Source organism: Peromyscus maniculatus, chromosome 4, assembly GCF_049852395.1.
Source record: "Peromyscus maniculatus bairdii isolate BWxNUB_F1_BW_parent chromosome 4, HU_Pman_BW_mat_3.1, whole genome shotgun sequence".
Taxonomy (NCBI): Eukaryota; Metazoa; Chordata; class Mammalia; order Rodentia; family Cricetidae; genus Peromyscus; species Peromyscus maniculatus.
In genome coordinates this window covers 81,749,240-81,764,712 of record NC_134855.1, presented here as the reverse complement: position 1 = coordinate 81,764,712, position 15,473 = coordinate 81,749,240, and the positions used below count along the sequence as shown (strand labels likewise).

Sequence of the window (15,473 nt, the reverse complement as noted above, 5' to 3'; positions counted from 1 at the left end):
TTCAGCATCAGAGATTGATTTTATTCAGTTAGTTGGTGGTTTCCACCCATGACGTTGGTGGCAGACACAGGCTAAGGATGTGTCAGAGAAGTATCAAAGGTTTGTCATTTTGTTGTTTTAAGTATATGAAAAAGAAAGGCGAGTTTTCCAGTCTCATAGTTTACACTGGCAAAAAAAAAAATCAGATGTCTATTTACTGAAAGAAGCTAGGGACATGTAATGAGTCAAATTGCATTAATGAAACCAAACCATGGGAAACAGATAACAAAGCCTGTAAGATACGGCAAAAAAAAAAAAAAAAAAAAAAAAAGTAAAGACTTTCATTGGATGTAGAGAGGCTAGCAGAGCAGCTGGCCTGCAGGCAGTGAGTGCCAATATGTGGAAATGGCCACCTTCATGACTCTGGGTTTACTTAAGGTTGAGGGCTGCATGGGTGGGTGGATATCAGTGCCAAGGTTGAGAGTGTGAGTTAGGAGTATGGTAGTTTCACAGAGTCAAATGGCTTCTGTCTGTAAACTTACTATCCACTTCTTGTAAAAGGGTTAGAATGTTGCCTCCTCACTGCATAGTTGTGAGCTGCTCTGTGTGATAAATTGTGTAAAGTACCTGGCTACAGGGCTGACCCAAAGAGGTATTCCACTATGACTTTAGACGACTGTTATAAAATCATTTAAGGAATTGACAGCCATTTTAAGGGCAAAAATATATGCTAAAGAATTAAAAACAAAAATGCACAGAGAACAACCTAAACTTCATTTTATGACGTGATGAATTCCATGTACAGTGTTAGATATAGTCCATGCTATGCTGGACTCATCAGTTTCTGGAGACTGTTCCTGAAGTCTTCTGGAAGGCTCTCTGGTTTCCCAGTGGCTGGATTCACAAAGACATGGACTGAAGACCCTGTGGTACATGCCAGAGTGTCAAACTGTGCTAATTTAGGGTGGCCTAAGAAAAAACCATCTGTGAGGTCACGGTGATCTACTGAAGGCAGCTCCTTGGTGGGCTTAGGAGGAAACAGAGCCAGTCGGTAGCATACACTGGAGCGACCCACTTTCTCCACAGCCAGGGCAGCCACTGGGATCTGAGGGAAGCTGATGGGTGTGTGGTACTTGCACTGATTGGTCACCATGAACCCCACCAGGGGGGACGTCAGCAAGCTGGTTTTCAGGCCACAGTACCTGGAAAGTGAAATCGCAATGTTTATTCTAGGTAACCACAACACCAACTCCACCTCCTAATCCAAAGGCTGTGTGTTCAGCAGCTTGGGAACCCCAGTTCCATCACTTCCTACATGAAATCCTTTGAACAAGATATTTAACTTCTCTATATCTCAGGTTCTACAACAATGTGATGTCTAGGACCATAGTCTCCATAGTCTGACTATGAGCATTTAAAGGCCAATGTTAGGGCTGGAGAGATGGCTCAGGGGTTAAAAGCTCATGTTCTTCCAGAGGACACAAGTTTGGTTTCTGAGTCCCATGTCAGGTGGCTGTTACTCCAGCGCCAGGGTATTTGATGCCCTCTTCTGGCCTCCATGGCTATTACATTCATGTGCACATACCTACCTCCAAGTATATACATAGATAAAAAATGAAACCTCCTTTTTTAAAAAGATGAATGTTTGTTGCTTATTGTACCATAGTTCCTAGACATAATGATCCCTCACTAAAATAGGCTACTTTAATTCTGTCAACTTGTCTAGTTTTGTTTCTGTTGTGATAATACATGCAAATAAAAAACAACTTAGAAAGATTTTAGCTCATAATTCCAGGTTATAGTCCATCACTGCAAAGAAGTTAAGGTATCATGAGCTTGAAATAGCTAGTCACATCCATAGCCAAAAACAGAGAGAAATGCATGAATGCATGCTTGCCCGTGCTCAGCTCTATATTGTGTCCCATGCCCAGGGGATGGTACCACCCACAGTGGGCTGGGTCTTCTTACATCAACCCCCCCACAGACACACCCACAGGTCAAACTGATCTAGACAATACCTCATTGAGACTGCCTTCCAAGATGATTCTAGATTGTAACAGTTTTACAATCAAAATTAACCTTCACACCTGTTTTTCCTTCTCATCAAGAGTTAGGTTTTTCTGCACTAAATGAGAGAGAAAACCACTGTAAGAAGTTACTGTATCCTTTATCTCTGCCTCTAGATTGTGATCTTTTTTTAGAACTGGGGCTAAATCTCACTAATGTTTTGCTTGTTGACAAGAAATGAAGTGACATTTGACGTAGCTTGGAGGACCAAATTCCAGCCTAGAGAGGGGATTCAGCACAGTTCCACCCCTCACAGAGAGCCTGTTGGTGAGTGTTAGCTGCTGAGAAATGAAGGGTCAGTTTTCTCTAAGAATTTAGTCCTTGATAAGCTGACCGTGTTCTGAAGGAAGGCAAGATATTTGGGCAGCACAAATTGGCCTATCTAGAAAGAAAAAAAAGACACAAAGTTGGGTGGGAAGGTAAGGGGGAGATGAATTTGGCAAGAAGGGGAGGAAGAGTGAACATGATCATTGGACGAAATTATTAAAGAACTAAAAATAAACCAACAGTCAAGGTCAAACAGGATGGGAAGGAAAAGCATTGTCTGAGTTACTGAAGATCATTGCTGCTGTGATTTAAGCCTTTCCTACTGCCCTTGCAAAGAATGAATGGGAAGACCCTCTGTAAGGAACAATTATGGGTTGTGTAAAGGTTTCACTCTCAAATTGTTCCCTGGAGGTCGAGTGACAAAAGATGACTCTAAGTTTCAGAGTGGCCTGTGAGGGGCTTGTACTCAGTCACCCTGTTGTCCACCACTGTCACCCAGGGAAACACTGGATACTGTTTACTTTCCCACGTGGAAAGCTGTCCAGTAAGAAAGACCCTTACAGAACAGTTCTACTGTACCATCCTGGGTAAACTCTTTTGTTACATAAGAACATAGTGTATGTTCGGATTGCCTAGAAAAAAACTTTGAAAGGATGAACAGCAAACTGTTTTCAGTGATGTCTAAGATTTACAACTCTCTCTTTTAGCACGTATGAATGTTTCCAACTGAACACAATTTACTTTTGAAAGAAAAAAATGTTTTAAAATGACTGAAAAAAAGAAGACTCAAAGATCTAAATGAGGCTCTTTGGTCTTGTCTCTGGCTTTCCTTCTCTGTATATATTCCCCAGGAATACCATGTCATTGTCTGTTCAGGTACTGTTATGAAAGTGTCATAGCCTGGGTGGCTTATAAACACAAGACGTTCATTTCATACAGTTCTGACATCTGGGATGCTGTGGAATAATCCTTTTATACACTGTAAGGATTTGTCACTCAAATTGGTTTAATAAAAAGCTGATTGGCCGATAGCTAGGATTTTCAGGGCAGGGAGAATGCTGGGAGGAAAACGGGCAGAGTCAGAGGATACCAACAGATGCAGGGGAAGCAGGACATATAGAAAATGAGGTAATAAGTCATGAGCCATGTGGCAGAGGGTAGATCAGAAATATGGATTAATTTAAAATATAAGAATTAGCTTGGGGGCTAGAGAGATGGCTCAGAGGTTAAGAGCACTGCCTGCTCTTCCAGAGGTCCCAAGTTCAATTCCCAGCAACCATATGGTGGCTAACAACCACATATAATGAGGTCTGGTGACCTCTTCTGGCATGCAGACAGAACACTGTATACATAATAAATAAATAAAATATATTTTTTTAAAAAGAGCTAGTAACTAGCCTGAGCTATTGGCTGAGCATTTATAGATAATATTAAGCCTCTGTGTAGTTACTTAGGACTGGCTTGAAGGACAGAAATTTCTGCCTACACCAGGGCATCTCAGATCAAGATGCCAACAGACTGGAGTCTGGTGAGAGTCCACTTACTACTTCACAGACATCTTTAATGTGTTCAGGGTGTGAGTGAAGGTGCTCCCCCAGGTCTAGGTCATAGGGCATTAATTCTGTTCATGAGGCTCTGCCCTCACCACCTTATCAACTTACCACACATCAACTTCATGGGCCCCATCTCTAGAGTCCCTCATACTAAAGATAAATTTCAATGCAAGGATCCAGAATGACACAGACACCCATGGCATTGCAGACAAAAAACTAACTGAAAAGAGCCTTGCTTTGTGCTCAGTCTCCAAGATCCACTGAGAATCAGAGCCCCATTTCAATTCCAGAGCTTCTCTGTGGCTTTTCTAGGCTAGGCCACATTTCCCTCTCTGTTGAGCAGAGAGCAGAGAAACAGTATCTCTTCCCTCCAGGACAGAAATATTTCATGAGCGCCTTGTTTGCGTGTGAGCACAGCTGGGATGCTCTTAAATAATTGACCCTGCCACATTGAAACACAGCAGTGACTGAGCACCTGGGATAAGCAAGGCCTGTGCTCCCTGACGTTTCTTCAGTTTTCCAAACAGCATTTGCTCCCCGCTCCCCACCACCTACACTTTACCGGGAGGGAAATAAAGCCTAGGGATTTGCATTCAGAGGTGCCAGGCTTGGCCCCAAACTCTGGGCTCTCTTGATGCAAGTTCACATCCTCTCCCTCCACCATTTGGAAATTTTAGATGGTGAAACTAACAACAAAAAAAAAAAGTCTGCATCTAAGGTCAGTAGATGGACTACATTTTTTAAAAATGTTTTAAATTATTCGAGAAGTTCATACAATGTATTTTGATGATCACTCAACAAATCTACCTAACTCCTCTCATATCCACGCACCTTCCTTAACACCACAGTGTGTGCGTGTTTGTGTGTGTGTGTGTGTGTGTGTGTGTGTGTGTGTGTGTGTATTTAGTGTGGCAACCTAGCAGGAGCCATAACCCTTACACTGAAGTCTGATGGATTCACAACACGCCCCCACGGTTGGGCATGTTTGCGCATGCCCGGCAGACCTAGACACTTCTGCCTAGCCAGTTCCAGGTCAAAATAGCCATTTCCGGATCAAGGCGACTCGAATGACCAAGACCCCGTGGCTTTGTATGGTTGTGTAAGAGCGTGCAAGGCAACCATGTGATCTGCGCATGCATGGAGTAGCCACATCGACCTGTGTACGTGTGTGCCACCCAGTCTTTATAAGCAGCACCATATTCCCGGCTTCCTCTTTCTTTCTTCTTCTCCACACATGTGTCTCTTCCACAGACCTGAGCACTTGTCTGTCCTTTTCTCTCATCTTAATAAAACTCTTGTTAGTGGATTTTGTCTTGTTTCGTGACATTTCCTCGCAGAGTAAGAGCGCCGCTGAGTAACTAACACAGTCATTACTGTGACTTCAGAGCGGTGTCCTCACCCTGAAACAACACATACCGTGTTCAAAACTTCACACGCCAGGCTGACTGGATTGGTGGGGGCCACAGGCTGAGAAACTCTAGTGTTGCTTTTCTTTTTCTCAGAGTTCATATATGTATGGGTATTTGTTATTTTCCCACAAATAAAACCTTCCTATAGGCTGTTACCCTTCCCTTGGCAAGATGTTAGCTTGTTCCCTTGTGGTTGCAAAAGAAAGTCATGCTTTTCCCCTTCTGTTCTTACTGTCTTCTCTCCCATACATTGTATTTCCATCTTCAGCAAATCTTAATTGTGTACCTATTACATCCCCAGCATGTCCGAGATGAGGAAGAGGAAGAAGCAAACAGCTGGAGAGGGGGAGGGCCCTCCTACATACAGTCTCAATCTCAAGCCAAATCCGTGATCAGATTCAATCCCAGTGTGATGTGATGAACTAACATCAGGCTAAGCACAGGGCTTCTGCCAGGTCAAAGCGTCAATGAGGGGCAGGGGGAGGGTCCTACTTGGGGAAACAGGGATGGTTTTTCAGAGACCTGACAGCTTAAAATGAGATGTTAAAAAGATACTGGAGTCACCCAAGTGACCAGGAGAAAGAAAAGCCAGAGACAGAAAAGCTATTCGTGGTGACAGTGGAGTTCCCATCGGCTGGAACATAGACTTCAGAGGAGACAGGAGCCGGACTGGGAAGGGCTTTGTGAATGAGCTTGGCCTTTATCCCGGGCAATGGGAAGGAAGTGCATGCATGCAAGGCAGAGGCAAGATGGGGATTGGTCAGTGAAATGATCAATGGTTGGGAATGGAACAGTAGGTGCCATGGAAGACAATAATGCCTGCAGAGAGAGCACCAAGGCCACTCTACCCTCCTGGCAAAGATGTTGGTGGCTTGGACCACAGTGGCCACAGAGAAGATGGAAAACAGTCTGATGAACTCAAGAGACTTTTGGCAGAAAGTCTCGTGACAGAATGAGGGAGAGGGGGACTGAAATGGGAGTTCCCAGGCTTCCACAAGGGACTGATGACTCCCTCTGTGGCAGGACAGAATGATGGCAATGCTTGGTGCTGGTGAGAAAGGAAAGTGAGTCAGGTACTGAGGAGGCTGAGCTGAGAGACTGGAAGGTTCAAAGAGGTGATATGAATCATGGCCTAAATGCTCCCTGCCTCTCTCGGCTTCTATCTCTAGCCAAACCTGTCTTTTGAGCTCCAGACCTACATATTCAAATGCTTCCTGGAGAAACTCCAGGCTGTGTGCTTACTGGAATCCAGTTCAGGCAGGTAACACAGAGGGTCGGGTTGTCTGTGAGTAATACAGTATGGTGTGTCTGCGGAACTGGAAAGCAATGCCCATCTGACTCCAGACAGATTCAGAGTTTTGGAAGGTGTTAGGCTGACAGACTTATGTGACCTGCCTGCTTTTGTCCTTCAAACCCCCAGTCTTTGGGTGAAGTGATCATCAAACATGGGAGGAAATACTGTCTTGGTGACCCAGAGACCCAGCCTTCCATAAGCTCATTTGCCGTTGATGACCCCCTGGGGCGTTAACAAGCAACCGGAAGTGTGTGATTCACATGAGCTGAATGCTGATCCTCCATGCATTCTTATGCCTGTCTCCTTACACTTCAGACAATGGAATGCTTGAGTTGAAAGAGCCCTTGGGGATAGGTCATCTAGCACTGGGACTTTCAACCCTGATGCAAATCAGAATCTCCTGCAGAGTCCCTGAGATGCACAGATCCCCGACATCCTGCCAGACTTCCTGAGCAGGATGCCAGGAGGGTTCCAGGGAACCTTGCAGGCTGCAGGAGACTATGAGAGTCAGTTCCCCCTTCAGAGCGATGCACTCAGATAAGGAAACAACCCAGATGAGGAGGCAAACCCCTCAGACACTCAGATAGAAAGGGGCTACTCCACCTTTTCAGTGGGACTGCTCACCACTTCACCCCATGACTCAACCCGGCTGCCTCTAGCTTGAGGACCAAGGAGCCTCCGAGGCATTCACTGCTCAGTCAGATGAAAACTGCCCGCCCTCCTGCTCAGACTGGTACCTGGCCCGGCAACTGGGTTCATTCTCACTCGCCTCTCCTCCAAGTTCTGTCTCCTTCAGTGAACTCGTCACTAGGTTCTGCCTGAGCCCCTCAGAGGAAGCCCTGCCTACGTGGCTTCTGGTTTGTCTGAGGACACAGTCCTGCAGAACATGTGCCTGTCAGGTAGTGGCAGGCCCTCGGGCAGATGGCGCTGCTACACCTTTCAGAGGAGGTTAGCTATTTATGTCACTTGCTGTAATTCACAGAGAACAGGCCTTAGCCTGTGGCCAGTCACCTGGAGTGCCAGGGCAGGAAGATGGCAGGAAGCCCATCCCCACCCTCCCTCAACTAAACACTTGTTTGGCAGTGGGAGCCCACATAGGGCTGCATCCTCAGGGAGCATCCCAGAGGATCTGCAGGACTGTCAGCCTCCGGAGACTAAGCTGGCATTTGTGTGGATCTTGTTATCACAGAACGATTGGGGTCCACAAAGCCCAGGCAGACTAATAGTCCCTACATCAGCCATGTCCAGTAATTTGTCACAGTGAGCCTTGGATGGCGTGGAAGTCTCCATGTACATCTTGAACTCATAGAGATCCACCTGCCTCTTACCCTCAAGTGCTGGGACTAAAGTGGTACACAGCCACACAAGTTAAAAGCCCCCTCCTTTTAATTTGTTGGTGGTTGCTGTTGTTTATGTTTGTTGTGGCACTGGGAACTCAGCCCAGGGCCTTGCTTAAACTCCAAGACAAAAGACAGTAGGACCAGCTACTGAGGCAGAGTTTAAGCCAAGGCAATTTATAGAGTAAATATAATAGAATTTGGTTAACATTTACCGCACTGCTGTGACGGGAATTTACTCAGGAGGTAAATTCCTTGGTGGCAAGACTCAAGCGTAACCAATTTGTGAAGTGGAGATATTAACAGTTGATAGCCTAACCTCGACTGCTTAAGTTTTACCAAATTAACCATACCATACTAGTGTTTGGTCCTGGTAAAAAATGGGTTTTCTTCCCTGGTGGGCCCTACAATAGTCAAAGAGGTGATGCACACTTCATTACAAACAGAGTGCTCTGCAAGAAAGTGGTCTATACGGTTGTATGAGATGCTGCCATAAAGGGACCCAGCTTGGAGGGAGACAAGTGGAGCATAGAGCTTTTGAGGTACCAGAAAGAGGAAGGTGAAGCTGGACCATGAGATGGGATGGGAGATGGGTGAGCTGGGGGCGGGAGGCTGGGCCCTACCCTGTACAAACTACACTTTATGCTAACAGAATGAGACTATTCTGTGGGAAGAACATACTGGCATAATCATGTTTGCGCCTTAAGACCAGTAGCACTCTAGAAATGGACTGGTCCAGGCAGGGTGGATGCAGAGGCAGGGTGGAAATCCACAGATTCGATGGATGGAAACGGTAGAGACGAAAGTGTGGCTTCCAGGGACATTCAAAGAGAGAGGAGAAGAAAGAAATCTGGGCTTTTGTTGGCTAGCTGCCTTCCTCTGACAAAGGTCATAGCTGACAGCAGTTATGTCATAGGAAGAGCACATGTCCCCACCGGGTCTTCACCATAAAGGAGTTGTGACTTGGTAGACCTGCTTCAGTCGCCCATCATTCTGCCTGGCTGTGCCTAGCCTCTTATCCCATGGTCTAGTGTGGTCAAGTTCTTCCAGAACATTATTCCACAGCTAAGGGAAATGATCATACAGATAAATAAACTTATTTGAAATGTATGGAAGCTGTTTTGCTTCCAAAAGGGATGGGAGGCGGTGAAGATGCAAATGGAATGGGATGCTTTCTGACAGCCTCGTATTTTAAGCAAGCGTGACCTCAAGTGCACTGTTGTTTTTTTTTCTTTCTTTGATTAGTTTCGTGTTGCTCTTGAGCATATTTTGGCTCTATTTACAGGACAAATGATCTCAGAGGTAACAAGAAAAATTTCTCAAAACTAAAGACTAGCAAGATGCGAGATTGAGTAAATATCTAAATAAGCCTTTAGTCCAAGCTATGTTTATCTTGGTACTCGGCAGTATACCAATATAAAAAATAAAAATGATATTTCTAAACCAAGTTGCCTAGCTCCAAGCAAGTGAGCAATCGTTTACATTAGGAATATGTGCAGACCCAGTTGGCTGCAGACGGTAGCTACTACCGTTTTTAGTGTGCATTCCATAAGGTCCCAGACTGGGGAAAATCAAAATAATGGAAATTATCTGCTCTGAGAGCAGAACCATTTCTCTGCAACTGCATTCTCACAGGAAGTTCATTTTGGTAAATCAGTGTCAAAATGACAAGACAATCAAACATGTCTCTAGAGGCACAATATATAACAAGGAAAAAAATCCAAATCTATGTTCAGAATATTAAGGAATTTAATCAATTTTTTTTTTTTGAAAATTGAAAGAGTGAAGCAAATTCATTAAAACATTTTGGGTGAAAACAAGAAGACCATGACATGATGCTCAATTAACAGGAAAATACCATCAGCTAGAGTAAATGTAGAAGACAGCAATCTGATTTTTCAGAGGCTGAGAAGCAGAATCCGACATTAAATACAGCTCCAGAAGAGAAGCTGTGGTCGGAGAAGCTTGCACAGGAAATGCTCATGTGTGGGAGCCCCTTCTCGGGTTCCTCGTGGCTTTACCCAGCAGGTCCGAATAGAGGATGATCAGGACCACGGGCCTGAGTGCAGGTGTCTGAGATGGTCTGCACTTGGCTGTGCTGGGGGAGGAGGTCTTTTGCTCCACCCCTTGGAGTCTCTATAAAAACCCTGGGGCAGAGACAGTCAGGGCCGTTGGAATAGGTTCCAGGCCTTCTCGAGGCTATCCTTTATTTTCTATCTGTTTATCTCCACAAGATTCTCTGCTATAAATCTTTCTAACTAATATTTCCTGCTACTCGCACTCAAGAAAACTCTGGGAAGCTGTGGGGTTGGTGGGTAAACGCCCCGCACTCATGGAACTATAACCAGTCATGTTCTCTGCCTTAGCTGGGGCTGCTCCATAAGGGACACTTCAAACACTCTGAGCTATGATTAGGAAGTGGCAGGGGTCCTTAAAATGAAGCAGGCCAGGACCTGGTCATTATCCTGGGTCCACTGAGAAGAGCGAGCATAGATGTTGACATGAGTCTGGGTAAAGCCTCCCCTGCCTTTCAGGCAGGCTGATAAGGGGCTGCCTGGCAATCAGGCACTGTTGAGAGCAGAAGGTGCAGTGGCTTAGCATCCCCTGCATGCTAGAACCAACTCAGGATTTCTTATCTAGAAAGGGCCAAACTGGAGGAGGAGGCAGAGGATTGATGGAGCCTCCAGAAAGGTGATTCTGGGGGACTGGGGAGACGGCACAGTTGTTAGGGCCCACAGATCACTCCATAAAGACTACCACTCACATATGCAATTAACAGGAGCCTTTATTTCTCAAGACAACATTCCCACATGTGGGGGTCAACCATTTAAGTAAAGTGGCCATGACCATGAGAGAAACGTGCAAGCTCCTTTTAAACAGGAATCCCAGGATATGGGGATTGGACCTTTTGGGCTGATTGGTGGGTTTGAACCTAGTGGCAATGAGTGGACAGGGGATTGGTTGGGAGTCAGGGACTTTGCAGCTTCAGGGTGGGATGGTTATCTTTGGTCACTATGAGGTGGTGAAACCGAACTGAGGCCTGGTCTTTCGGCAAGGCTACTTGGTCCCTGCCACGAGGTCAGTCCTTCTATAAGAGGAGATGGCCGCTTCACAGTCGGTCAAGGGCTGCTGTACAGGCACGAGACCCAAGTTCAGATCCTCAGCACCCACATAAAAAAGCTAGGTGCTATCTATAATTCCAGCACTGGGGACTTGAAGACAGGAGGAGCCCTGGGGCTTGCTGGCCAGCCAGTCTAGCTAGATCTGTGAGCTCTAAGTCGAGACAAAGACCTTGTCTCAAAAACTACACTGGAAAGTGACTGAAGAAGACACCTGATGTTGGCTGCTGGCTTCCACACACATGTGTACACATGCATATGCACACCAGTGAACACAGGGACACACGTACTTCAGAATTGCTTTTGTTTTTCTAAATTCTCACAGTGTGGCTTTCTTTAAGCAAGTTACACACCCATGGAGGTCTTTTAAAGACAAAACATTTTGGAGAGAACTAGACTAAGATGTGAATAGCAAATATATGGATCTCTTAATGAAGGCAGCCTCTCTGGCATTAGTAACCATGTTCTCGTTTGTGTGCTGTTGCTGTAATAAACACACGGCCAAAAGCAACCTGAGGAGGAACAGGTTTATTTCTTCTTACAGTTTAAAGTTGGCCAAGAAAGGAAGGCAGGGCAGAGACTCAAGGAAGGACTTGGAGGCAGAAACTGAAGCAAAGTCCATGGAGGAACACTGCTAACCAGCTCATTCCTCATGGCCTGCTCAACTTGCTTTTTAAAAGTACAATCCAGGACCACTTGTCTAGGTGTGGCACTGCCCACCATGGGCTGAGCCCTCTTACATTGATTATTGATTAAAAAAAAAAGCCTCATAGACTTGCCTACAGGATAATCTAATACAGACATTTTCTCAGGTGAGGTTCTCTCTTCCCAGATGACTCAGCTTATGTCAAGTTGACAAAAATTTAACCAGCACACACAATATAAATACAATTTCTCTTTATCCTTTTCTAAATTTTACTGGATTTTTGAAAGTGAACATGTTATGCTAGCAAATTCATAAAACTACTTCTGTGGGGAAAAGGAAGAATTGGGTGAGGAGAGATTTGGAGAAACTAATTTATATTCATGAGCTTGAGTGGATGACATACATCAAAGACATACTTTTCAATATGACAAAGTAACTTTTTTCTTTTAAAGGCCAGAAGGCTGTGGGCACTATGAAAGGGTTTGATAAGGTCCACTGGGCAGGGGTGGCATGGAGGGAGTGGGAGGTGGGGGAGTATATATCTAAAGCTAAGGCAGTCTGAGGAGACGGCACCATATGAGCAGAGTGAATCACTTAGTTGGGCAGCCAGGCTCAAACGCCTTTCAAATCCACCCGAGAGACACTTAGTGAAGAGAGGCAAGAAAGGGACAGACAGCTCAGGCACAGTGGAAGGTGCAACTTTCCACGATGTCAGGGCCTGTTATTTCCGGAATCCACTCAGGACCAGAAGGATTAAGGAATAACTTAATGTAATTAGCAAATGCCCCTCGCTGGATTCCCTTAAAAAAGGCACACGGCTATGACAAGATAGACCACGGAGTCTGTTCCACGTCTGTCCAAATAAGGTGAAGTCTCACGAGCCTCGGATTCCACTCTTGGATTTGATTACTAAATCTTCCTCTGCAGGGCTGGTTGACTCTGAAATCTTGCTAATGGTGAAAGTGGTAATATTTTAGAAAAGCATTCAGGGAACATTTTTAATCCACTCAGATGATTAAATATTTTTAAAATACTCGATGCATTAATTATTAGAGCATCCAGTATTCAGACCTGTCAATTAATATTTTATGTTCATTTACTCAACAGAAAGTTACTAAGTGTCTGGAGCTAGAGCTAGGTCCCAGACACAAAAAGCCATGTAACCCCACGGCCCCCTTGAGCTGGCTTGCCTTAGGACTGGGAACCCTGGAAGCAGACAGTGAGGTACTCTGATTGGCCAAGTCTGGGTCATGTGTCCAACCCCAAGCCAATCACCACAGCTAAGAGCCCAGAGCTCTCTGATCATACCTAGCTGGAGCCTAGCTGCTGGAGTCGTACCTGAACCAAGGACTGGGGATAAGAGAAGTTGAGTTGAGCCCAGGGTAGGAAAGAAAGGGTGGTCAGCTAGCTTCAGATGTGTCACCTACACGGTGGCTGCTAAACACCCAGGAAGAAGTACCACCAGAGGGAGCTGTTGAGAGCAAGTAGTCGGCCCCTCCCACCTCCGGTTTCCTGGCTCATCACGTGGTCTCTCCTGCATGTGGCTGCTTGGTTGTTTCCTTTCCTATTTTTCTACATTGTGATGCAGCCAGGGTGGAGGGGAAAGCCCAGCAGATGCCAGACACCTTATGGTTCTGACTGCTCGGCTACCAGAATCGTGAGTAATCATAAGCCTCTTTTCTTTACAAATTCCGAGCTTCGAATGTTTTGTTATAGCAACACAAACGGACTAAGACACCCTCAGAAGGGTTTCCCTCAGGTTGAGGCTTGTGTAAGCCAGAAACGGCAGGCTAACTCTCCTTGGCCATGACGAATGAGGTGACTGAATAACCATCACGGCTTCCTTGACCTGTCCTGGGACAATTGAAGAGTGCTCTATCCCAGCTCCTGGAGACCCCACTGGGGCTGACCCCCAGGTGCTCTCAACAGTGACTGTCTTGCTAATAGACCCTGTGCCGGCTTCATTCACTCCCTCACCTTGCCTGTCCACTCTTTTTCAGGTGTGTCCAAAAATCACCTCCCAAACAGATGACGTATCCCAAACCCCTGCATCAAGCCTGCTTCTTGGACAGCCCACTTGTGGGCCCCTCCTTGCTGTAGGAAACTATTATTCTACTTCTCCATAAAACTTGGCCTTTTGAGTGTGGTTGATATATTGTGTACCCCAATAAACTTATCTAGGGATCAGAAACAGAACAGCCACTATATTAAACATAGAGGTCAGGCAGTGGTAGCACACACCTTTAATCCTAGTATTCCGGAGGCAGAGATCCATCTCTGTGAGTTCAAAGCCACACTGGAAAATGCCAGGCATGGTGACACACAACTTTAATCCCAGGAAGTGATGGCAGGAAGCAGAAAGGTATATAAGGTGTGAGGACCAGGAACTAGAGGCTTTTAAGCTTTTAGACTTTTAGCAGCAGTTCAGCTGAGATCCATTCGGGTGAGGACTCAGAGGCTTCCAGTTTGAGGAAACAGGATCGGCTGAGAAGTTGGCAAGGGGAGGTTAGCTGTGGCATGTTCTGTCTCTCTGATCTTTCAGAATTTACCCTGATACCTGGCTCTTGAGGTTTTTTTTTTATTAATAAGACTTTTTAAGATTCGTGTTACGCCGGGCGGTGGTGGCGCACGCCTTTAATCCCAGCACTCGGGAGGCAGAGCCAGGTGGATCTCTGTGAGTTCGAGGCCAGCCTGGACTACCAAGTGAGTCCCAGGAAAGGCGCAAAGCTACACAGAGAAACCCTGTCTCGAAAAACAAAAAAACAAAAACAACAAGATTCGTGTTACATTTGAGGGTGGGGGTTGGGTCTGCTCCTGGGAAGAGCCATCCTAAAGCAGGCACAGCACCAAGCTGACGGGGACCAGGAGGTGGGAGGAAAACCAGGAGACTGCGGTTTCCAAGGAGCAAAGAAGAAACTCAGAGAGGAGGAGAGATGCTCCTGGACACGTTACCCCAGTGAGTCACGCACCCTTGAAATAATGAGATTCCAAATGCTACTCCTCCAGAGTCTGCATTATTCTAACAGGGACCTCCCCGGATAGTTCATCTTCCGCCAGACTTGGTGAGGAAAGAAGTCAAATTTATAACCTCAAAGGGAAGAGACCCCAAAGACCCAAATGGCTTGTGAGGCTTGAAGAAATGCGGGGTGGGGTGGGGTGGGGTGGGGGGTCATAGAGCAAACCAGGGCCATAGGCAGGATTGTCCAGAGTTATGTGCTCAAAACAGGTGGCTTTGTAGATAGAGGACGATTCATTAATGACTATCATTAACAGCCTCTTACAGTCATGTCCTTGCCCCATAATCCCCTATTTTCCATCTCCTGTAGCTCTGGGAAGGCCTGTATTAGTCAGGGTTTTCTAGGGAAATAGAACTGATAGAATGAAAGTGTGTGTGTGTGTGTGTGTGTGTGTGTGTGTGTGTGTGTGTGTGTGTGTGATTTGTTACAATGGCTTACAGCTGTGGTCCAGCTAGTCCAACAGAGGTCCAAAGAATCCAGTAGTTGTTAAGTCCTCAAGGGTGGATGTCTCAGCCGGTTTTCAGTACATGCCAGAATCCCGAAGAAGTAGGCTCCAGTGTCAGTGGAGGAATGGACTTGCCAGCAAGCAGACAAAGAGAGCAAGCTTCCTCCTCCCATGTTCTTTATAAGCAGTAGGTGTGGCCCAGATTAAAGATGGATCCTCCCACCTCAAAGATCCCAGTTAAAAGTGGGTCTTTCCAGTTCAAATTATTTGATTAAGAAAAAAAATCCCTCACAGGTGTACTCTATTGGAGAAATTATTTTGGCCACTCCACGTAGTTAAA

General features: G+C 45.8%; 1 protein-coding gene across 8 annotated transcripts in view; it reads right to left on the bottom strand.

The window, feature by feature from the left end:
* Positions 1-732: 732 nt before the first annotated feature.
* LOC102905556 (uncharacterized) overlaps positions 733-15,473 on the bottom strand; it is a 206,603-nt gene continuing 191,862 nt past the window's right edge. For all 8 annotated transcript variants that reach the window (XM_042275850.2, XM_015994779.3, XM_042275849.2 and 5 more), the window contains one exon: positions 733-1,181. In XM_042275850.2, coding sequence (XP_042131784.1) covers positions 803-1,181 — 379 coding nt within the window. In that variant the 3' untranslated portion in view covers positions 733-802. The remainder of the gene's footprint in view (positions 1,182-15,473) is intronic.